At 38.6% G+C, this 26,078-nt stretch overlaps 1 protein-coding gene across 4 annotated transcripts in view; it reads right to left on the bottom strand.

Annotated features, from left to right (window-relative positions):
* The window catches only part of dbn1 (drebrin 1), a 34,374-nt gene extending 10,500 nt beyond the window's left edge, over positions 1 to 23,874 (bottom strand). For 2 of the 4 annotated variants that reach the window (XR_016117883.1, XM_089017258.1), the window contains exons 1-4: positions 23,615 to 23,874; positions 880 to 935; positions 684 to 796; positions 4 to 78 (exon numbers count right to left, since the gene is read on the bottom strand). Coding sequence is in view for 3 of the 4 variants with exons in the window: in XM_089017258.1 (XP_088873384.1) it covers positions 4 to 78; positions 684 to 796; positions 880 to 935; positions 23,615 to 23,841 (471 nt within the window). In the remaining variant the exon portion in view is untranslated. The remainder of the gene's footprint in view (positions 1 to 3; positions 79 to 683; positions 797 to 879; positions 936 to 23,614) is intronic. The other 2 variants (XM_089017259.1, XM_089017260.1) reach the window with 2 other exon arrangements.
* Positions 23,875 to 26,078: the final 2,204 nt, after the last annotated feature.

The following is a 26,078-nucleotide window of genomic DNA, read 5'->3' as shown; positions in this document are numbered from 1 at the left end:
TACCTGGAAAAAGTCGGCGATGGTGGCAACGTGGCTGGCGCAGGCGCATTTCCTGGCGTCGGGGACGTCGTCTCCCACCTGGCAGAGCGAGAGAAGATTGGAAAAGTAAATAATGAAGCCGAAAATTGGGGCATATAATAATAATAATAATAATAATAATAATAAATTTCATGTATAAGCGCCTTTCAAAACTATCAAGGTCACTTTACCGTAACAGGATAATTTTTTTCTGTGGGTGAGCAGCGGCAGCCACATGCGCCAGCGTTCACTTAACCCGGAAGTAACTCAAATACATCGAAAGCTAGCTCGCTAGCCAATAGATAGCTAATGGATAGCTATATAACGAATAGATAGCCAGCTAGACAGCTATATAATTCATCGATAGCTAGCTAGATAGCCTGCTAGACAGCAAATAGATAGCAAATAGCTATAGCTATAGCTATTTATTTATTTATATAGCTTTAGCTAGCTAGCTAAATAAATTTAGAAGTATTCAAACTAAATGCAGATTTTTTTTCCCTTTCGTCATTCATTTATCATCAATTTTAAACAGCAGACGATAGCATAATTAGTAACGAGATTTTAGTGTTAGTAATAGATAAAAACTACCAGATAGCAAATAGATATCTAGGTAGGTAGCTTGATAGCTAGCGCGACTATCATGAGGAAAAAAGTAACTTCACCCAGTTGATGAGGATATATCGAGGCAAGGCGGCGTTGGGCTCCTTCAGGCCGCAGAAGCCGTACATCACCCTGGCGTTGTCGAAAGTCAGCGTGATTTCCGCCAAGCCGCCGCCTGCGGCGCAAAGGAGGGGGAAAAAAAATGGCGTCAACACCGCGACATTGGCAACGGTTGCAATCGGATAAATCGGAAATTACCTCCTGATGACGCCAGCGTCAAGTCATTGCTGTCATCTTCGTATGTGTACAAGGCCCTGGAAACAAGACACCACGGACAACGTTAGCATAATTTTAGCAATTACAATTTTCTATCCGATATGTATCTTGTGCCGTTGTGCTTACAAACGCTTTAGCTAACAAACTTTTCTTTCATTACAATACCATATCACATTTATTACATATAAAATAAGGTATATTGTGTTCAGTTTTAAGGATTATTTAATTGAAAATTATGTTTTATGGGGACCTGGGAACCGATTATTCTCATTTTAATGCTTTCCTATGGGACATTAATGTTTGGCGGTTTATTTCTTTAATTACAATACCATAGCACATTTAGTATACATAAAATAAGGTACATTATATATTATATTAGGTACACCACAGTTTTAAGGCTTATTTAGTTGAAAATTATGTTTTATGGGGACCTGGGAACAGATTATTGTCATTTTAATGATTTACGATGGGGAATTCATGTTTGGCAGTTTATTTCTTGAATTACAATACCACATCACATTTATTACACGTAAAATAAGGTATATTGTGTGTAGTTTTAAGGATTATTTAATTGAAAAGTATGTTTTATGGGGACCTAGGAACGGATTATTCTCATTTTAATGGTTTCCTATGGGAAATTAATGTTTGGAAGACACACTTTTCGCCTTACACACACTTTCTGGGAACCAATTAAGTTAAATCTATGATAAGATGAATAATGAGAATAAGTAGCGAGGATGAGCAAAGTGGCGATAAGTGATTGCACAACACAAAAATCAAGATTCATCAGCAACCTCCCACAATTCTCCAAGGCGGCCATTTTGAGTGATCGCCAAGCACCTTGATTGCGGCGTGGAAAAAAAAAAGAAGAAGAAAGAAAAAACACAGTCCACTTGGGAGCGTCTCCGTGGCAACCGTGTGCATCCCAAGCCACCCGTCATGGTTATGGAAGCAACAGCAGTTTGTGACCCGAGGCTAGCGATGGTGTTAAATAAAGATTGGAGGAGGATGGTGGGAAAACAAAATGCGTTACAAAAGAGGCTAAACATAAGCAACCTTATGATAGGTTTTCTTTCTCTTTTTTAATTTAAGGATTATTAGTCAAAATAGTTATATCTAAAATAAATGCCTAAAGTGGAATATATCAATTTATATAAAAGATAAGATAACGGGGCCGATTTGTTTTGACGATTGTTTTATTTTGTAGTCGACTAAAATGGACGACCTAAAATGGAGGACATGTCAGTAAAATGCCACCAGAGGGCGACAGAGATCTTTTGACTGATTGCACCAAAAGTATTGGAACAGAGGTGGGAAGATGAAACTGCAAACTTCAGATTTAAATAACAACAACAATAATAATAATAATAATAATAATAATAGGAAGAGAAAAGAGGAAAAAAAAGCTGCAAGAAAATGTTTCCTTTCAGGGCGAAAGCACGCGGTTAGTGACAAGCGCTATGCTGAAATGGGCGCAAAAGTGTGCCAAGCGAGAGAAAGAATGTTATTTATTACGGGAGAAAAACCATCGGGCGGTGACTTCATGCACAAGCAATGGAGTGAACAGACAGACGTGAGGGACGTGGAATTCATGGGAGGGAGGGAGGACGAGAACATGAGGAAGGGAACGGGAAGAGACGTTGGATTGGTCCTCATGTTCTGGCTTGGCTTACACCATCATCCACAGTGGGAGGAGAAAGACCAATTACATGGAATTACATAGAAGGGGTCGTGACTTTTTTTAATATCACGTCATTATCCACAGTAGGAGGAAAAAGTAATTATCCATTAAAAAAATAATAAATAATATATATATATATATATTTAATTCTTATATATATGTTCAAATATATTTTTTGTATAATATATTATTTATAATGTATTTTTTAGAATATATAATACATATATATCGTTAAATATATTTTTCAAAAATATAATATATATTTCAAAATATAATATTTATATATTTTAATTTTTTAAATACATTTTGTAATAAATTTATATATATTTATATATTATTTTTTGTAATATATATATATATTTTTTTTTATTCAATATATTTGTTATATTTTTTTCCTGATGTATTATAGAAAATACATCAGGAAAAAATATAAAAAATATATATTGAATAAAAATATATATATACAAATTACAAATGATATATTACAAAATATATTACAAAAATATTATAATATATATATATATATATATATATATATATATATATATATATATATATAATTTTTTCTAATATATATATTTTTATTCAATATATTTTTTATATTTTTTCCTGATGTATTTTCTATAATACATATTTTTAATATGTATTATAAAACAATTAAAATATTATAAAAATATAATCTATCTATCTATCTATATATATATATATATATATATATATATATATATATATATATATATATATATATATATATATATATATATATATATATATATATATTCTGTGTTTTTTTTGCATAACTACAAGATCGACAAATGGCTTCCTACTACTGATCTGGCAACATAGTTAATGAAAACAAAAAAAAAAAACCAAATCACACCTCCACAATATCTTTTGGTTGTTTCCTAGCCCGAGCGTACGTACGTACGTATAAGTAACGGCCATAAAACAGCAGCGGGATGCTTTTCGGCACCCCGCTGACGTTGCCTCGGCTTGTCCCCGTGACGACGTCGCTTCTCTTTGCAGATGTTAGCGTCGCTGGGCTACAAATGCAACGAGCAGATGGAAATCTGTTGCGCGGATCCAGCGCCAAAACCGCCAGCAGCTGAGGCAGCAAATTGAAGGGGATTTTTTTTCCATCCATGTCTTGTGGTTTTATTATTGTTGAGTGTTGCACACACACAAAAAAAAAGTGGGGGAGGGCGGGGGGAAACCAAATTCTGACTTCCAGATTGTAAGCAAAGCGAATGGAAGTTGAAAGTGAGCGAGCACTGGCGCAATGGACGCGTTATGAAAAAGGGAAATGAAATCTGCTAGCGTCAAAGTAGAAGTTGTTTCATCAAAAAGACATTGAAAAAAAATAAAGCTTTCGATTCTCTTTTCAGGAGGAAAGCTTTGACATCAAAAAAGCAAAATGGAAGACTTTTAGGGGCCTTTTTTTAACTCATTCACTGCCAGACGATGCGCAAAAAAATGCATCCGCTCCAGTGCTAAAATATTTATTTTAATAAAAAGACATATATAAATATAATTATTTAATTTGATTATTAAGTATAAAAACATATTTTAATAAATATTTAAATAATGTATTTTCTATTTGAGTTACTTCCAGGTTGAGTGATTATTAGCTAACTCTTAGCTAGCTAGGGTCAGTTTTTCTCTGGGTGAGCAGCGGCAGCCACACGGGCCAGCGTTCAATCAACCCGGAATGTATAATATAAAACTAGCTAGCTAGCTAATAGCTATTTAATAGATAGCCAGCTATATACGTCTGTGTAAGCTCTCAGCCAGCTATATAGCTAGGTAGATAAATATCTAATAGCTAGCTAGCTAGATAAATAGCTAATAGCTAGCTAGCTAGATAACCAGCCAGTTAGTTAGATAGCTAGTAGACAGCACATAGATAGCGCGGTGTGATGACGCCACCCCGCATCAAAACAATATTTTAAAATCCAGTTTTCGCGCAACGCCGCTAGGCCGTCGCTAGCATGACGGAGGCCTGATGAGCGTTCACAGCCTCCCTTTTGTATCACGCCGGGCTCATAATAGACTTCTTTTCAGTCCTCGCTGCGTCAATGGCGTCCGAGCGCTGACCAACGGGTTCGGCATCCGGCACAATTGTTGGGCCGTTGCCATGCGAGCGAGTGTAAACAAGAGCGAGGGAGCCGAGAATGTTTGGACTGGACCGGACTGGGGGGGGGTGATGGGGGTGTTTGACTGGGACCCCGTGTTTGGTGCCGATAGCCCAAATCATTGTTTTTTTTTTAAGCGTTTCACAAATCAGTTTTTGAAAGTGTAAACAAAGAGATTTTTGAATGATACATAAGCACAATAGCATTGCTAATGGGAACAAAACACAGTGATGAAAAAACTGTGAAATTTGGACTTGTCGTTTCAACTTTATTGATAGTTCAAAGGCAGAGTGTAGACTGCAAGGTTAAAATATCCCATCAATCAGGCTCCAATTTAAAGAGAACATACAAGTAAGGGAACCAGCTATTAATGAAGTTTCTAGTGTGTCTGCCTGCAACTGTTGCAATATCACAACTTCTAAGACGTACAACGCAGAGCTCCTTGAGACACTTTGTGCAAAAAGCTATCCATTCCATCAAGCCATCAATGACCATCACTAGCAGGGGACAGTGTGAGTGAGGGTATTATCGCCGAGAAAGCACGGCAACTTCACTCGGATATCATCAAGAGGCAACTTCATCAACGACCATCACAAAGGTAAATAAAACCACTTTATTATACAGTACAGTTTATTTCTTTAATTACAATACAATAGCACATTTATTATACATAAAATAAGGTATGTTGTGTTTAGTTTTAAGGCTTATTTAGTTGAAAATGATGTTTTATTGGCACCTGGGAATGGATTATTCTCATTTGAATGGTTTCCTATGGGAAATTAATGTTTGGCAGTGTATTTCTTTAATTACAATACTATAGCACATTGAGCATAGCATATTTATGGCTTGGTAACAAACTGCCGCCATTTTTGATTTTTTTGTAATTTTTTTTTGGTCGTCTTCATAGCAAACTTATTTTTTTAAAATAAAAAAAAAAAAAAAAAATGGCGGCAGCTTGTTACCAAGCCAACTAAAAAAAAACCTAAAAATAAAAATGGCGGAATCTCTAAGATTTTTTTTTTTTTTTGGACAACGTCGTTATCCGATCTAGCAAAGTCATTCTTTTTTTTTTTGGTCTGAGCCTTCACGGCCTGCTTCCCTTTCCTCCTTTTAGGGTTATTGATCCGTTCAGTCAATATGTGGCAACCTTTTCACGCTGCTAAGATCTCCGTTTATGGTTCCATTTGAGCATTCGCTTTTGCTGCCACGATAACAAAAGCATTCAGACGGGTTCTATTTTTGGGGGAATCACTTCTTATTTCTCACGTTGGTCAAATATGCCATTTAAGATCATCAATTCAAATTCCATGTTTGATTTTGAAGGAAGCAGAGTTATTTTAGACAGTGTGTAAGGTAAAAAGTGTGTATCCCAAAAATTTATTTTCCATAGGAAACCATTAAAATGAGAATAATCCGTTCCCAGGTCCCCATAAAACATAATTTTCTACTTTCTAAGCCTTAAAACTAGACAAAATATACTGTTTTAATGTATAATAAATGTGCTATGGTATTATAATTAAAGAAATAAACAGTACTATATAATAAAGTCGTTTTATTTACGTTTTTGATGGTTGTTGATGGCTTGATGGAATGGAGTGGTCTGTTTCATCAGTATTAATCACTTGATGAGGAACGTAGCCTTATTCTTTCACCATCTTAAGGAATGATCCCTTGTAGGTGCTTTCTCTGTGATAATTTTATCTAGTTCCTCATCAATTATGGACTGTTTAGCTGGGTTGCTAGCTTTTTGCATCAAGTGGACAGAAGGCATGGGCGGGTTGTTTGTGGAAGCTGATTGATGGGATATTTTAACCTTGCAGTCTACACTCTGCCTTTGACCTATCAAAGTTGAAACTCTCTCACTGTCGTCTGCCGGTCTCTTTAATGTTTAAAGCACCTCCCCGCACTGCTGCGTTTTTGACCAATCACGTGGCTTTAACGGACGACTGGGGGCGGGGAATAGAGGACCAAAACAAGCCGGCTGCCATTTTCTCGTCAGCAGAATGGGATTGTTCACGAATGACACATCACTCATTGTGGCAGCTCCGTGTGTATCCCGAAAAATAGTTTGTAAACCGAGGTAAATTTTTCTGAAATTTAACGTTCGTAAACCGAAAAGTTCGTCTGCTAAGGGGTTCGTAAACCGAGGTATCACTGTATTTATTTATTTATTTATTTATGATTGCCGATATCAAGTTTACGGTGCGACTCGGGTCGCACTTTGTCGTGCCCTTTGCAAGCCTCACGTCCCCCGTCGCATCGATTTGTCATTAGCGGCGTCTATTTCCAGTGTATCCAGCTGGGCTGGGCGCCGGACCGTTAAATGGCGGGCCCCGTATCAACACTTCAATGGCTGCTGACCCGAGAAGCGGGTTTGATAGCTTCGAATTGAGATACGCTTTGGTACCGTGAGAGGGTTTTTCCTAAACCGGAATCTTACGTAAGAGTAAAAATAAAATCATGAAAAATAATGCGGGTTTGGTAGCAAAACGTGGATCACGTTCCAAATTTTCGTCCGACGTAGCCAAAATTTTGTTCATAATCATCATCGCGATCCGTCATGTTCACTTTCACGCAGTTCCGAATTAACAGTCTTTGTCCATTGACAGCTCGGAGCTGCCAGACGAAGACGCAACACGCCAAAACGAGCAGACTGAGCGACAGCTGCTTTTCCAGGCTCCCGTCGGATCATTCTTACAAGAAAATCCAAGCGGGTTTTTTCCGCGTTAGTAAACAAATGTGGAAATCTCGGTTTGGATTTCAGGTGAGCCCCATGCACTTGGCGATAAACATTTATCGATTAGCTAGCTAAAGTAGCTAATGTTAGGTAGCTAACGAATCTAACATTAGGTAGTTAACGCAGGTAACGTTGGGTAGTAAACGGAGCTAATGTTGGATAGGTAACGTAGCTAACATGGGGTATTTAACATAGCTAACGTTGGGTACCTAATGTAGCTGACGTTGGGTACCTAACCTGGCTGACTTTGGGCAGCTAACGTGGCTGTCATTGGGTAGTTCACGGAGCTAACGTTGGGTAGCTAATGTAGCGAATGTTGGGTAGCTAACATAGGGTATGTAACGTAGCTAACATTGGGTATCTAATGTAGCTGACGTGGGTACCTAACGTAGCTGACGTTGGGTAGTTAACAGAGCTGACATTGGGTAGTTAACAGTTAGTGTTGAGTAGCTAACGTAGCGAACGTTGGGTATCTAACGTGGCTGACATTTGGGTAGCTAACGTAGCTGATGTTGGGTAGCTAACGTTGCTAATGTAGCTGACGTTGGGTACCTAACGTAGTTGACGGTGGGTAGCTAATGTGCCTGACGTTGGGTAGTTAACGTGGCTGACATTGAGTAGCTAACGTAGCTGACGTTAGGTAGTTAACGTAGCTGATGTTAGGTAGCTAATGTAGCTAAGGTTAGGTAGCTAACGTAAATAACATTAGCTAACGTTAACTAGAAAACATAGCTAACATAACTGACATTAGGTAGCTAATGTAGATAAGGTTAGCTAGCTAATGTGGAACTGCGACCAGTTTATTGACAACCTGATGGAATAATTTGGCTTTTTGCCAACTGGACTGGCGCCAAACATCATCGTGAAATGACCTCCAACCACCACGTCCGATAAATTGCAGGCTGATAGCAAAATAATCACGTAAGACTCATTTGCATATTCTCCGCAAAGGAGGTTGGCACAGCTCCATGCTATGACGCCACATGAGCTTCTAACATGGTGTTTTTCCCTGCAGGGAGAACTGAAGGTTCAGATGCTGTTTGTTTTTCTGTCGCGATTGTTGACAGCCAGGACGACTGCTGGCAGCCATTGACGCTATCACAAAACAGCCCCCCGCCCCCTGTTTCGCAGAGACGTATCATTTAGCTCGTACAAATTTTTGTCAAAGAGGAGATATGGACATTTAAAAGACATTTAAAATCCCGAAACAATTTTTTTTGTTTCCTAACTGACATCAGAAAAACGTTTTATAGCATCTAAAAATGCTCAAAACAGACAGGCTGATATTTTTAGTCTAACGCAAAACACCAATAAAAATGACTTTAACATACAGTACATTTGATTTCTTTAATTATAATACAATAGCTCATTTATTATACATAAAATAAGGTATATTTTGTGTAGTTTTAAGGCTTATTTAGTAGAAAATTATGTTTTATGAGGACCTGGGAACGGATTATTTGAATTTTAATGGTTTCTTATGAGAAATAAATGTTTGCCAGACTAACTTTTCGCCGGATACACACTTTCTGGGAACCAATTAAGTTCATAAACTGCGATATCACGGTACATATCGTACAAATCAACGAAAAATACTTCTGAGAGGCATTGGATGGCAAACTTTATATTTTTTTCCCCTGTTTTTGCATTTCTGTTCCAGTTATCGCAACAAATCACCATGGCAAAAAAAAAAAAAAAAAAAAAACGGGATCCAGAATAGCATCAAGATGGCGGATCGAGCGACGTATCAAATAAAGAGCCTCGAGCGCCATGAATAAAACATGATGTTGACTTTAGTCTGACTGGAAAAATAAATAATAAATATATAAAAGTACGAGCAGTGATGAGGCAGCAGTAAAAGCAGATAAGCAGAGCTAGCTAGCTAATAGATAGAAAGCCATCTAGCTAGTTGATAGATAGAAAACTAGCTAGCTAGCTAATAGATAGAAAGCCAGCTAGCTAGTTGATAGATAGAAAGCTAACTAGCTGACAGACAGAAAGCTAGCAAACTGATATAGAAAGCTAGCTAGTTGATAGCTTGGTGATAGATAGTAGGAGAAGATATAGAATAGGCTAAGCTAATGATTAGCTTATCCGCTAACTGGGATTGCTCTTCCGTTTGTCCACACAAACGGTTTTCTTCATCAGATCGGGGAAGGAAAAGAAATCACCCTGACATGTCGCACACCACAGGATAATCGCCCAAAGGATAATCTTTCAGCGTCATCCGATAATTGCGCGTTTTGCAAAATCCGACCCAAATGACCGTTGGCGTGCGCTCAGCTTAAAGTCAACTAGCGACAGATGGACGACTGACGCTCGCAATCATGGACGTGTTATCAATTGAAAAAAAGAAAAAAAAGAACGTTTACGACTATCATTTCAAATAGTGACAAAAACGTAAACTGTTCATTGTTTGGTCTGCCATTTTGTTTCATGTCTCAAGTACTAATGGCTATCTATTCGCTAGCAAATGGCTATCTATTCGCTGGCTAATGGCTATCTATTCGCTGGCTAATATCTATCTATTCGCTAGCTAATGGCTATCTATTTGCTAGCTAATAGCTATCTATTTGCTGGCTAATGGCTAGCTATTTGCTGGCTGGCTATTAGCTATCTATTCGCTAGCTATCAGCTATCTATTCGCTAGCTATTAGCTATCTATTCGCTAGCTATTAGCTATCGATTCTCTAGCTATTGGCTATCTATTTGCTGGCTGGCTATTAGCTATCTATTCACTAGCTAATAGCTATCTATTTGCTATCTCTTAGCTATCTATTCACTGGCTATTAGCTTTCTATTCACTAGCTAAAGGCTATCCATTCGCTAGCTATTAGCTATCTATTCGCTAGCTAGCTAGCTTGCTATCTATTTAAGTTACTTCGGGGTTGAGTGAACGCTGGCGCGTGTGGCTGCCACTGCTCACCCACAGGAAAAAAAAACTTACGCTGTGACTGTAAAGTGACCTTGAGAGTTTTGAAAGGCGTTTAGAAATGAAACGTATTACTACTGTTTGCAAAGGTCAAAAGTAATCTTTTTCGGTTAGCTTGTAGGCTAACAAAGCGCGATCAGTGCACTTAACACCACTCAGAGAAGCAGCAGCGAATGGTTTTCTATTTCCAGAGACAATCGAATGGACGTCTTTTTGACAAGCAAGCAGATCTGACATTGATTTCATCCGCCGGCTTTCTGCCGTTTGTCCAACTCAGCATGATGCTCGTACGTCTACGGCGACTCGAGGCGGGTAGCATTTGGCGCTCATTCCACAGACACCAACTCGATTACGGTTGACAACAACGATGTCAATTTGGTTTGTACCTATCTAGCTAGCTAATACATGACGTGCCTACTAGCAAGTGGACTTTAAAACGGAGATCCAGTTTAGCTTAAACGGCTAATTTAATGTCAGGGTCTCACTTGGTGCATTCTGATATTCATAGACATTTTTTTTTGGATTGCGACGAGGATGACGACGCGTTCAGAGTTAGCCAAAGACAATCCAAGGACGGCGGGGAGGTTGCGCAGCACGACTGCTGAGCTTTCGCTTTTTAATATTACCCGAAATAGCAAATTTCCAAGCGTACAGGACCGTCGGTTCTTTCCGGTCGGTGGTCTCAAGTTGCACAAATGATCATAAAACATGTCGGTAACCGGAACGAAGCTACTTGAGCATCCGTCTTCACGGCCGTCGACGTGTTCTGCTACGGGGTTACGATCGGGATCATTGGGTTAGGTGCGGTTGCTTAAAGGACAACCGGCACCATTTTTTTGTTTCCCTACTGACATCAGAAAAACGTTTTATAGCATCGAAAATACCCAAATCACACAGGCTGATTTTTTTTAGTCAAATGCAAAACACCAATAAAAATGACTGCCACAAAATGACCTCGGAACTGGGCAGATGCAAATTTCCCCATTGTGGGACGAATAAAGGTTTTCTGATTCTGATTCAGAAAGTCCCGCCCCCTTGGATGTGACATCACGCCAGCATACTCCTTCACAAACTGCCTTGCTCCAGAATCAAAACAATGGCTACAGAGAGTTCAGATTTGGAAAAAAGATGATTTCTTGTTACTCATCTAGTTATGAATATGATTCAAATAGTTCCGAAGAGGAAAGCATACATGTTTGCAATCCATTAAAGAAGTCATTCCGTATCAATTTGAGCCATCTGGACTCAGATGTGTCAACTTACACCTTCTTTATGCGTGTTACCGCAAAAAAAAAAAAGTACCCAAAATGCATTGTGTGTCGCTTTCTCGGTCAGGGGCGTTCCCTCCGTGACGTCACTTCGGGCATCGTCATCAACGCGAAAACAAATGCAAGTCTTAAAACGTAAAATAGAGCTATGTGATGGAATCTTTGTCAAATACGTTTAGTAGAAGTCCTTTAATGGGAGAATCATTTTACGTTTTTATTTGGGTCGATCGATCATTGGCTTCCCGAGCGATTGTCTTCACACCTAACGCAAAGGCTACGGTTGACCTTGACGTTTGCGGACACGCTAGCTAGAGGGGAGATAGCTAGCATAGCAGAAAAAAAAACAAAAACAAAATGTCTTCAGGTTCAGCCGCCTGCAGCTGAAATCCCAGAGGGACGTTGAAGGCCTTCAAAGGCCCTCAACAATTCCAGGTCGCGCATCAACCAAACAGGCGGCCACAAATCTATTTGAGCCCTTCTTACTTTTATGTTATTTATGTTTCTATTTTTAATACGTGTCCAACATCATTTACACCCACCATGAGAGTTTGTATGTATCCTGCAGGCTTGAAATAACAACGGCGCAAACACGATTAGCGACTACTGTTGCTTAGCATTTTTTTTTCTTTTAATGACGCTAATTTGCATGAATGTACAGGCACGGAAATAGCGCCTGTTTCATCTCGATTAGGACCAAAAAGCGCCATGAGAGGCGGCTGGGGGAGGGGCGACGGGGAGGGGGGGGGTGGGATCAGCTGGACCAAAGCGTAAACAAATCAGAGGCGCGTTTCCAATCGCCCGAGAGGCTAAATGGTGCGGATTCAGCAGTGAAGGGAGAATCGACGCAAATGTGGCCCCTCCCCCCTTTACATGGTGAACATACAGACTCCCCCGCGTGCGCTGACGGGGGCGGGGTGACCTGGAAAAATCCCACAAGCCTGCACAAATTGTTCACAGGTCAAAATTTCACATTTGCGTTTGTTGACGTTTTTCGGGAATCGCCTTAAGATGCTACAATGGGGTGTGGCTGCCACTGCTCAGCCACAGAAAAAAATGTATACTGTGACTGTAAAGTGACCTTGAGAAATTTGAAAGGCGCTTATATTATTATTATTCATTGGCTAGCTAGCTAGCTTTCTATCTATTTCAGTTACTTTCGGGTTGAATGAACAGAGGGCGTGTGTGGCTGCCGCTGCTCACCCACAGAAAAAAACGTTTCCTGTGACTAAAGTGACCTTGAGAGTTTTGAAAGGCGCTTAGAAATCAAATGTATTATTATTATTAGTAGTAGTAGTATTATTATCAATTGGCTAGCTAGCTAGCTTTCTATCTATTTCAGTTACTTTCAGGTTGAATAAACAGTGGGCGTGTGTGGCTGCCACTGCTCACCCACAGAAAACAACGTATCCTGTGACTGTAAAAGTGACCTTGAGAGTTTAAAAGGCGCTTAGAAATGAAATGGATTATTATTATTATTATTATTATTATAATTATTATGTGGGAGGGGCCGATTTTTTTTTAATGTTATTTTATTTTTATTTTATGGTGTCGTTTAAAATGTTTTCTCTGTTAGCAGCGGGTTGATAGGCAGGCGGGCAGTTTTCCCCTAGCGTGACAACAGATACCCAGTGACCTATGACCTCTTGTTTCCGAGCGATTCCGACCCCCCCCCCCACGTGTGCTAATACTGTTAAAATGTCTGTCAGTGATTAAATTCCGCCGCATAGTTAATTCACTGTGATGAACAGACGGCAAAATCCCCTGCGTATTCCTTGGGGAATTATTATTATTATTATATTTGATATTTTTTGTCGTCTTGCAGTCCGTTTTCCACGTTTAGTCGATTTTTCAGACAGTTTTTGTGTGTGGGGAGTGGGGGGCGTCCACTATCCATGTTTTCAACACTTTCAAATATCTCTTCACTCATTCACTGGCAGACGTGCAAAAATGTGTCCACTCTAGTGCCAGGGTTTTTGTCATTTTCACTCAAATTGCAGGAGCCACATGCGCCAGCGTTCCCTAGCTGGCTATCAATTTGCTATCTATTTCCTATCTATTAGCTAGCTACCTAGCTGGCTATCTATTTGATATCCATTTGCTATCTATTTGCTATTTAACTAGCTACCTACCTAGTTATCTATTTGCTTTCTATTAGCTATCTACCTAGCTGGCTATCTATTTGCTATCCATTTGCTATCTAGCTGGCTATCTATTTGCTATACATTTGCTATCTAGCTGGCTATCTATTTGCTATCCATTTGCTATCTATAAGCCGCTACCTAGCCGGTTATCTATTTGCTATCTATTAGCTATCTACCTAGATGGCCATCTATTTGATATCCATTTGCTATCTAGCTAGCTATCTATTTGCTATCCATTTGCTATCTATTTGCTATCCATTTGCTATCTATTTGCTATCTAGCTAGCTACCTACCTAGCTGGCTATCTATTTGCTATCAATTTTCTATCTCGCTGGCTATCTATTTGCTATCCATTTGCTATCTATTAGCTATGTAGCTAGATGGCTATCTATTTGCTATCCATTTGCTATCTAGCTAGCTATCTATTTGATATCTACTAGCTATCTACCTAGCGGGCTATCTATTTGCTATCCATTTGCCATCTATTAGTTATCTATTATCTATCTGGCTAGCTAGCTAGCTATGTAGCTGGCTATCTATTAGCTATATGGCTATCTAGCTAGTTAGCTAACTGTCTAGCAGGCTATCTAATAGCTACCTGTAAGCTAGCTAGCTAGCTTTCTATCCATTTGAGTTACTTCCGGGTTGAGTGAACGCTGGCGCATGTGACTGCCATCGATGTCTGCAAATCTCATTTTCATGGCGCTTTTCCACCTTCTGTTGCTTGCCAAGCCCCTCGCCCCCTCCGCCATGACACACCAAATCAATCGCTTGACGTCTTTCCGAAGTCTCTGTCAGCGTTTCGGGCTCATCGCCGAGTGCCAACGAATCGGTTGAGGCAGAAAACAGCAAGCGCTTCAGACAATGATGATGATGGCGACTGAACACGTGGAGGATGGAGGAGGGGCGGCTGGGGTGGGGGGACGGCGCGTTACGCTCGACGCTACCAAGACCAAAGAAAACCCTCTTGAGGCAGAAAGCGAAAAAAAAGAAAAAGAAAAAGATGGATCGCGGTCTGGACTTCGTAGCCCGGAGCAAAGGGGGGAGGCGGGTTGTTAGCACAAAGATGCGTTTGTAATATATTGGTTGCTTTTCTCTTGCCGCAGCAATTTTTAGGAATAGAAAGAGATTCGCTTAAGTAGCGTTCAGATGGGGGCGGGGTTTGTGGTAGTCACAAACATGGTCTTGATCTCGATAGCTGATGGATTTAGTCTCCGATTATTTAAAACTCAAAATTCAACACCCGCTTCATGGAGACATAAATTAGAAAAATAACAATAACAAAATAATATATGAATATATTCATAACTATAGATGAATGAATGAATAGATCATGAAAAGATACGTAAATAACTAAATAAATGGACTAAATAAATGGATGAATACATAGATGAATGATTAGGTAAATAATACAAAGATACCCAAATAGCCAAATAAATTGACAAATAAATAGATGGATGAATGAATAAATAAAATGATAAACAAACAAATGAATGGCCGAATGAATGAATAAATAATAAATAAATAAATAAATAAATGATTGAATGAATAAAAATAATTTCATTAATTAATTAACACATAAAAAGATAAATAAATGGATGGAAAAATACATGAATAATTAAATAAACAAATACAGAAATAGATGAATAAATAAATATATGGATGAATGACAAAGTGAATAAATCAAAAAATAAAGAAGTAAATAAATGAATGAATAAGTAATTAAAAACAAATGAATGAATGAATAAATACATAAAAGATAAATACATGGATGAATGAATGCATGAATAAATAAAGAAACAAATACATAAATAGACGAATAAATAAATAAATGGATGAATGACAGCATTAATACATAAAAAATAAAGAGATAAATATATGAATGAATAAGTAATAAAAAGATAAATGAATGAATGAATGAATAAATACATAAAAGATAAATAAATGGATGAATGAATGAATGAATGAATGAATGAATGAATGAATGAATAAATAAAGAAACAAACAAATAAATAAATAAATAAATAGATGAATAAACAAATGAATAAATGACAGAATGAACAAATAAAAAAAGAAATGAATAGACAAACGAATGAATAAGTAATAAAAAGATAAATAAATGAATGAATGAATACATAAGATAAATAAACGGATGAATAAAAACAGACATAAATAAACAAATAAATATATAAATAGTTGAATACATAAATACATGGATGAATGACGGAATGAATAAATGTAAAAATAATAAATATATGAATGAATGAATAAATAAAATGATAAATGAATGAATAAATAAATAAATAAAAATAAATAGTTGAATACATAAATACATGGATGAATGACGGAATGAATAAATGTAAAAATAATAAATATATGAATGAATGAATAAATAAAATGATAAATGGATGAATGAATAAATAAATAGTTGAATACATAAATACATGGATGAATGACGGAATGAATAAATGTAAAAATAATAAATATATGAATGAATAAAGAAAATGATAAATAAATGAATGAATGAATAAATAAATAAATGTGCTGCTGTGAAATTTAAATTTCTCCACTGTGAGACTAATAAAGGCAAATCCAATCCAATCCAATGAAGAAATGAAAGGATGAATGAATGAATGAATGAATAGTTGAATATGTAAATACGTGGATGAATGACGGTATTAATAAATGTAAAAATAATAAATATATAAATGAATGAATAAATAAAATGATAAATGAATGAATGAATGAATAAATAAATAAATGTGCTGCTGTGAATTTTAAATTTCTCCACTGTGAGACTAATAAAGGCAAATCCAATCCAATCCAATGAAGAAATGAAAGGATGAATGAATGAATGAATGAATGAATGAATACATTAAAATCTGGCAAATTCTTTTTTTTTCCCAATCGAAGCGAGGTGGATGAGCCGCTTGTTCGAAACGCTCTTTTCGCGTTTAGCTATTTTCAAGCGTGCAAAAGAGAAGAGCCATCCACCATCTTTTTTTTTCTTCTTCATTTTGTGTGACTACAAAAGCCATTCCAAATATAGATCGAGCGTTGTCGTGATGGCTCCTGAAAGAGCTTTGAGGACAGGTGCCCTGTTAAAAAATAAATAAAATAAAATAGCTGCTTAGGAGAAGCAAACGTAGCAAACGTAGAACTGGCTTCGGGGGTTTCATAAGCGTTTACTATATGAGGGGCTTGGAAGGGGCGGGGCCTGGAGCCCTCTAGTCCATCTCCCATTCATCACTCAACTTAATCATTAAAAATAATCATCATCATAAATAGCAAAAATTAAAGTGAGCATTCACCACTCGACAAGACTTGAGCCTCTTTCCAGTTTCCTTTCAGTCTTTTGTTCAACGGTGGCCTTGAGAGTGCGCAGTGGGCGGGGGGTGTCGACGTGGGGTTGGGGGTGTACTCTGACTTTCAGAATGTCTCGCCTGATTGAAAAGGAAAACACCCGTTTTCCCACAGGGAGTTGAAAGACGAGATGACGGACAGCCGTCCGACAGCCAATTCGGCGGCCGCTATGGAGGCCGCGACAACGCGGGGGGGCGCCGTGCCTTTCAAAACGGCGGCCATCGCTAAGTGGCTCCGGATCGTACGTTTGGACGCCATATTGGTGCAGTTTTGTCATCGAGACTAGCTAGCGTCGCTATGAGGGTGTACGCTAAGTCACCAGTGAAGGCCTGTGAAAGCTTGCATTTTTGTCGACTAACTGTCTAGCTGGCTATTAGCTATCTGTTAGCTAGCTAGCTAGCTAGCCTTCTATCTATTTGAGTGGGTTGAGTGAACACTGCCGTATGTGGCTGCCGCTGCTCACACGCATTAAAAACCGATGCTGCGGCTGTAAAGTGACCTTGAGAGTATGGAAAGGCGCTTATGAATGAAATGTATTATTATAATGCTTTCTATCTGAGTTACTTCCGGGTTGAGTGAAGGCCTGGCTAGCTATCTGTTAGCTAGCTAGCTTTTTATCTGAGCTACTTCCGGGTTGAGTGAAGGCCTAGCTAGCTATCTGTTAGCTATCTATTAGCTAGGTAGCTTTCTATCAGAGTTACTTCCGGGTTGAGTGAAGGCCTAGCTAGCTATATGTTAGCTATCTATTAACTGGCTAGGTATCTATCAGAGTTACTTAGCTATCTATTAGCTGTCTCTTAGCAAACTAGCTTTCTATCTTTGATACTTCCGGGTTGAGTGAAGGCGTAGCTAGCTCTATGTTAGCTATCTATAAGCTAGCTAGCTTTCTATCAGTTACTTCCGAGTTGAGTGAAGGCCTAGATAGCTCTATGTTAGCTATCTATTAGCTGGCTATCTTTCTATCCGAGTTACTTAGCTATCTATTAGCAAGCTAGCTTTCTATCTCAGTTACTTCAGGGTTGAGTGAAGGCTTGGCTAGCTATCTGTTAGCTATCTATTAGCTAGCTAGCTTTCTATCAGAGTTACTTCTGGGTTGAATGAGCGCTGGGCGCATGAGGCTGCCGCTGCTCACCCGCATAAAAAGCGATCCTGCGACTTTTGACTCACCAAGTAATAGATTCTCCAAAGTGCTGGGGGGGGGGGGCGCAAAAGGGGTCGACGGGGTCATGCGTTAGCATCCTGCGTGGGCCAATCTGCAGATCGTTTATATTAGATAACCTTGACAAGCCTCGCTCGCTCTGCGCTCTTTTCGAAGCGCGTCACTTTCACCGATGTCTGACATTTGCTTTTTCATTCTTCGGGTTCCGAAAATGGGGGATGGAGAGAAGTGTTTTGGGAGTGGGGGGGGGGGGCAGGAGGGACCACCTCGTAGCAGCTGGAAAAGAGTCAAAAGGTGGAGTGGAAGAATGCTAACAACGGTGCGACGGCTAGTTTTTTGTCGTCGTTGTTGTTGTTGTTTTTTTTTTTGGTGGGGGGAGTCTGGTTTCCACTTGGAGCGATTAATCGTGACGTAACGGCATCTAAAAGATTGCTCAACAAAAACCATAAAATGTTAAATCTAATCCCGTCAGGAAGAGAAGGTTTAGGGGCCCACGTGCTATGAAACAATGCGACAAAGCGACGCAACGGCTGATTGGTCATCACAACGCAGACTAAGTCTCGTTTGGGCTCGCCAAACTTGTCGGCAAAAAAAAAAAAAAAAAGAGGAACGGGATCGAAAACTTTGCAGACTTTGCCGTCCGCAAAGTCACATTTTTTTTTCTACTCTTGCATAATAAATAAGGTGAATGACTGCTCGTTCTACTATGTGTACAAACATGACCCCACCCCCACCCCCCCACCCTCAGACCATGAGGGCATGCCACCATGGGAGGGTAAAAAATAAAAGAAGAAATAAAAAAATTACAAATAAGTACATATAATAAATACATACGTAAATAAATAGGGAAATAAATAATAATACATCAATAAATAAATAAATAAATAAATAAATATACAAATAAATAGTAAATAAATACATTCATAAACACGTACATAAATTGATACACAAATAATATTTAAATAAAAATAAATACATAAATAAGGTAGTAAATATATAGATGGTTGCAAGCTCTAAAACAACTGCATTTTTTTAAACAAACAAATAAATAAATACATATGAAATAAGTAGTAAATATGTAGAAGGTTGCTAGCTCTAATTCGACTTCCATTTTATTTTATAAAGTGCAGTAAACCGGCTCCATATTTTCTGAGAGTTAACTCATTATTTTCCCCCAAAATATGCACCTTTATAGTCATAGCATTTTTTTTGTAAACAAATAAACAAACAAAAAACAAATAGTAATTAAATACATCAATAAATTGACAAATAATTGAATAATAAATAAACACGCAAAAAAAATACAAAAGTAAACAAATACAAATGAATAAATAAATAAATTACGAAATAAATACATAAGTAAATAAATAAATAAAATATAAAGCACGTAGTCAATATTCAGATGGTTGCTAGCTCTAATATGACTTCATTTTTTTTAAAACCGGCTCAATATTGTCCAACTGTTAGCTAAATAAATTAAAAATAAATAAATAAATACATAAATAAATAAATAAATAATAAACACACTAAAAAATAAATACAAAAATGAATAAACACACAAATAAATAAATAAATAAATAGAAATTAAGTAGTAAATATGTAGATGGTTGCTAGCTCAAATGTGATTTGATTTTTTTTCAAAATAAAATGCAGTAAAGCGGCTCAATATTTTCCGAGAGTTAGCTCATTACTCCCCCCCAAAAATATGCACTTTTATAGTCGTACCCCCATTTTGGATTTTAGTTCAGCAAAAAAAAAACTGGATTGCGTGAGATTTTGGCATCTAGCCTCCCAGCTTTGAAGGATGATGTGACAATTGCTAATGCTTAAAAGCTGTGGTTGACTCCCTGATGAACATTCGCTGACACATGAGCTTGCACTCAGTTTTGGGGGGCGGAAAGGGGGCGGGGGGCGGGGGGGGGTCTTCATCTTAAATTACCAAAACCTCGGCAAGGAGCCAGTGACTGTTAAAAACCACATTGATGGCGTGCTTCCTTCCGTTTGGTCATCGATGAGTGTATCATGATTGGGGGAGCAGAAGGGGGTGGATGTGGATGTGGATGTGGTTGGGGAGGTGTTCCGCATTGTTTGGGGTCAGCCGTGTTTGGAAGTCTCTGGCTTTTGTTCAAATCTCATCAAGTGTGAAAAACGGGGACAGGCCCAACCCCCCCCCCCCCCCCCCCCCCCCATCAACGTCATCTCCGTCAAAGCTGACATTTTGGCTTTTTTTAAAAACACACATTGAATATTAATGAGGCCATTTTGTTTTCTATAGATTTTTGTTGTTGTTGTGAATGATAATCTCCATTTTGATTGTAACGTGATTCAACGTCAACGCTGTATTGGATTGGATTGGATGTAGCTTTATCCGTCTCGCACAGCAGCAAAGTTATGAAAGGAAGAGGAAAGGAAAGGAAGAAGTAGAAAAACTGAATACAGGAGCTGCTGGAAAGGCAGCCACTCTCGCGGCGCCATCTTGAAGTAAAAAAAACAAAATAATAAATAATATGACAACACAAAGACACAGTCATTCATTCTTCAACACTTGCTGTACGCTCTTTGTGACATGAAGCAGTATATGTGGTGGCTAAAGAAAGCAGGCTTCACACAATCCGACCCAATGATGAGTCAATATGGGGGGGTTATTTGGAAAGGAAGGACAGACACGAATGAGTATTGATTTTGAACAATAACAAATCAGAGCACCGCGCAGCTAGCCGTCTGCGCCGCATCCCAGATTAGCGAGGACGACGGATTGATCAAGGAAGCATGCTTATCTATCAGACAGCTATTGGCTGTGTAGCTGGCTGGCTAGCTATCTAGCTATCCAGCGGGCTTGCTGTCTATTAGCTATTTAGCTGTCTATCTATTGGCTATCCATCGTAGCTGTTAGCTATCTAGCTGGCTTTCTATCTATTTGAGTTAACCTATCCAGCTTGCTATCTGTTAGCTACCTAGCTATCTGTCTGGCTATCTATTAGCAATCTATCAGCTATCTAGCTGGCTGGCAAGCTATCTAGCTAGTTATCTATTAGCTATCAACCTGTCAAGCTAGCTATCTATCAGCTATCTATTGGCTGTGTAGCTGGCTGGTTAGCTATCTAGCTATGCAGCTGGCTGGCTGTCTATTAGCTATCTATCTATTGGCTATCTCTTAGCTATCTAGCTAGCTATCTTGTAGCTGTTAGCTATCTAGCTGGCTTTCTGCCTGAGTAAAGCTATCAAGTTGGCTATCTGTTAGCTATCTAGCTGGCTATCTATTAGCTATCTATCTAGCTGGCTGCTGGCTAGCTATCTATATAGCTATCTATTAGCTATCAAGTTGCCTTACTAGCTATCTATTGGCTGTCTAGCTGGCTGGCTAGCTATTCGGCTGGCTGGCTGTCTATTAGCTGTCTACCTATGTAGCTGGCTATCTATTGGCTATCTATTAGCTATCTTATAGCTATTAGCTATCTAACTAGCTATCTATTAGCTAAATAGCTAGCTTTCTGTCTATTTGAGTAACTTCCGGGTTGATAAAAACCTATCCTGTGACTGTAAAGTGACCTTGAGAGTTTTGAAAGGCGCTTAGAAATGAAATGTATTATTATTATAATGGTGGTAAATGAAGTAAATAAAGCCCCAATAGTCCAAATGTCCTCGTGCCATCTCGCCACACTGTCACCCCGCTATCGATTTTGTCCTCCCATCACGCTGTCACTGTTGATTTCATCACACACACACACACACACACACACACACACACACACACACACACACACACACACACACACACACACACACACACACACACACACACACACACACACACACATGATGGCGGCGGCTTCGATCCAAACAAACTGGAACCAAATGCTTGTGTGTTGATTTGCTTGGGAGTGTTCGCAGGATTGCGCTAAAGACCAGTTAATACCGCGCGGGACAATATATTTGTTGCCGTGCTTAAGCGGAATGTTTATGCCGTGTCTTGATATTTGATGGTCAACAAAAAGACGATTGGTGTTGGATTTTTCATGGTAAACAAAGTCAATATGGAGATGAAAGCCGAAAGGTAGTTTGGGGACGTGTTGTTCCACTCCAGCGGTAATGAGCTATGTTCGCAAATGATTATTTGTAGGAAGAAGACAGTTATAATAATAATAATAATAACACATTATAAGCACCTTTCAATATTCTCAAGGTCACTTTATAGTCACAGGATATGTTTTTTTCTGTGGGTGAGCAGTGGCAGCCACAACCCGGAATAACTCAAATGGATAGAAATCTAGCTAATAGCCAGCTAATAGATAGCAAGATAGCGAGCTAGATAGCTGGCTAATAGATAGCCAGCTAAATAGATAGCCAAGATAGCCAGCTAGTCAGTTAGATAGCTAATAGCCAGCTAATAGATAGCTAGCCAGCTAGAGAGCCACCTAGACACTACAATACAAAACAATGAATTTTGATTGATATAGCGCTTTTATAACATCTTCAAATACAATGTATTATTATTATTATTATTACAGTATTATTATTATTATCGCAACCCCAAATTCAAATGTCGTAAATCATTATTATTATTATGAAAGGGTTGAAAACTCCAAATTGGCCCAAAGTTAATCTCTCAGTTTTTATTTATAATTGCATTTTATTTATTATTGTATCTATGCTTGTCTGTGACTGTAAAGTGTCCTTGAGAGCTTAGAAAGGCGCTTGAAATAAAATGTATTATTATTATTATTATTATTATTATTATTATTAATCGCGACCCCCCCCCCCACTCAAATGTTAACCGTAAACCATCACAGTCACCCTCACATCAAACAATCACGTGACCTCTTACAGCCTATGTGACTTTGAAGCCTTTTTTTTGCTCTTCGTGTTACCAACCGTGCGCAAAGTTGGTGGCGCTATTATGCCAGAGTACAGAAGACCACAAAGGGTGATGATGGATACCCCCCCCCCCCCCCCCCAGCCCACCCCCCATATCACCCTCCAACCCTGGCCTCGCCCCTCTTCTTGCTCGGCCTCATTTTGGGGATGCTCATCAGTATCTCATACAAACACACACAAACGCTGACATTGTGCTTAAAAGTCACCAAATGCACTCATCCGACTGCTGAGCTAACGTAGCTAGAAACAAAAAAAAAGCTAATCGCTCAGTCTGCAAAGCAACTAAAACTCACAAACGGGCATTTTTAACGCATGTTTAAAGCGTTTAAATCAAAGCTACAGTAATTATCTACTACCAGACGCCAGCATCCATTCCACAGATGGAAGCCGGGGAGGGGGGGGGGGGGGGGGGGCCGGTACCGGACTTACCAGTCGGTATCGGTGCTCTCGTCGATGACGTCCTGGTAAGCGGTGAGGAGGGTCAATCTGTTCTTTGCGAGATTCACAGCCATGTTTGAGCCCAGCGGTGCATCCAGGCCGCTGCTGATGGAGGAAAGACGCCGAATGAGTGACGAGGAAGAAGACGACGAGGACGAGGAGGAGGAGAATGAAGAGGAGGAGGAAGCCATGAGTGGTGGAGACAAAGGAAACGTCATGGTGGTCGCCGGGTCCTAGCGCCGCTAAATTTAAGGAAACGTCATGGCGGACGCTGGGGTCCTAGCGGCGCCATGTTGAGCAGGGTGGTGAGATAACAGGCTTCTGGGTCCTAGTGCCACCCAATAGCCATTCTATCGAAAATTAAACAAAACATATATTTACATGGAAAAAAAAATATATATATATAATACGCTGGACGCCAGTGATTAAATTGTAGGTATATGTATTGTATGATTGACACGTATTATCAATAATAATAACAAATAAATTTATGTATACATTGTTTTGATACAGGCAGATAAGCTATATGTACATGTAATGATGAAACAAGCAATAAATATGGCCGCTACTGAACCGCAATAATATTTAATTCGTTTTTCACAGAGGATAAAAATATTCAGGTTGGATGACTTTCTTTTTCTTTTTCTGGTAAGATTAATTTCAGTGTAAATAAAGGAATTTAACAGTGTGAATAAGTAAATGTTTTTAGAGACAAGGACAATTTAAAAGTAAAGATTCTTTACTTTATTGTGTAACTTTAATACGTACCTTTTTTCTTACATTCAGAAAACACTCCATATATTAAAAAAACACCTAATACTAAAAACAAAATAAAAAGGAAACAAAGAAACTAATTAGGAAAAATTGAATTTTAAAGTCACAAGTAAATATAAAGTGAGTGGAATACAATACAATACAATCCATATTGATGTATAAAGCACTTTAACAACAGCTGAAACTGTAATAAAGCGCTACACATGGACAACTTTCATATACAGGAAATAAAGCAGTCACAAAAATAGTAGAAAGCACCAGGGAGTAAAATCAAGAATACAAAATCGGAAACTACTATAACTGTACCACTACCCAAAGTGAACTGGCATTATTATAGCTAGCTTTCTATCTATTTGAGTTACTTCCGGGTTGAGTGAAGGCTGGCGCGTGTGGCTGCCGCTGCTCACCCACAGAAAGACTTATCCTGTGACTGTAAAGTGACCTTGAGAGTTTTGAAAGGCGCTTAGAAATGAAATGTATTATTATTATTATTATTATTATTATTATTATTATTATTATTATTATTATTATTATTATTATTATTATTATTATTATTTTGTTGATTGACAACTCATTAACATTTATTAATTCAAAGCTGTTCTTGGAGTAAATACTTCTTTTGTCTGAGGACCTTCTGAACTCGAAATCGAGGTTCTTTTCCTTTTTTTTTTCTTCACACTGATTTCCCGGAAACAATTTTCAAGAAGCTTCCTTCATTGGTGGTGGGCCGGTTGCCATGGTAACCCGCCTGCCTCACAGCGTCCAGCATGTGGGGGGGGGGGGGTGTTTTTTTTTTTTTCCTCTCTCATAGACTTGGCGGGGGTTGGCACCAAGCCCGCATACCTTCGTCATTGAAGGCGCGGTATAATGAAGGATGGGGGTGAGAAAGGGGGCAATCTGATTGACACTTGCAAAGATGTGTACAAACCGGACAACTCCGGAAACATGAAATTTCACGTTATTTGTCAATGAAATGTATTACTATTATTATTATTATTATTATTATTATTATTATTATTTGCTATCTATTAGCTATCTTGCTGGCTGGCTAGCTATCTAAGTAGTTATCTATTAGCTATCTGGCTGTCTATCTAGCTAGATATCTCTTTGCTATCAATTGGCTAGCTGGCTAGCTTTCTCTCAATTTGAGTTACTTCCGGGTTGAGTGAACGCTGGGCGTGTGGCTGCCGCTGCTCACCCGCAGAAAAAAACAGATCCTGTGACTGTAAAGTGACCTTGAAAGTTTTGAAAGGCGCTTAGAAATGAAATGTATTACTATTATTATTATTATTATTACTATGTAAATATGTATGGGTGTTTATTAAAATACATTATCATTAAAAATCTTTATTAACTCATTCACTGCCAGACAATGTGCGATAATAATAATAATAATTAATTATTATTATTATTATTATTATTATTATTATTATTATTAGTAGTAGTAGTAGTAGTAGTATTTGCTAGCTATTTGTTATCTATTAGCTATCTGGCTGGCTAGCTATCTAGGTAGCTACTGTATCTATTAGCTAGCTGGCAGGCTATCTAGATAGGTATCTGTTGGCTATCAATTGGCTAGCTAGCTAGCTTTATATCAATTTGAGTTACATCCGGATTGAGTGAAGCTGGCGTGTGTGGCTGCCGCTGCTCACCGGCGGAAAAACTGATCCTGTGACTGTAA

This window comes from Hippocampus bargibanti, linkage group LG16 (genome assembly GCF_051943395.1).
Source record: "Hippocampus bargibanti isolate YZ-2025 linkage group LG16, ASM5194339v1, whole genome shotgun sequence".
In the NCBI taxonomy this organism is placed as follows: Eukaryota; Metazoa; Chordata; class Actinopteri; order Syngnathiformes; family Syngnathidae; genus Hippocampus; species Hippocampus bargibanti.
Note: the sequence above shows the minus strand (reverse complement) of the source record. Positions and strands in the feature narration are given on the sequence as shown.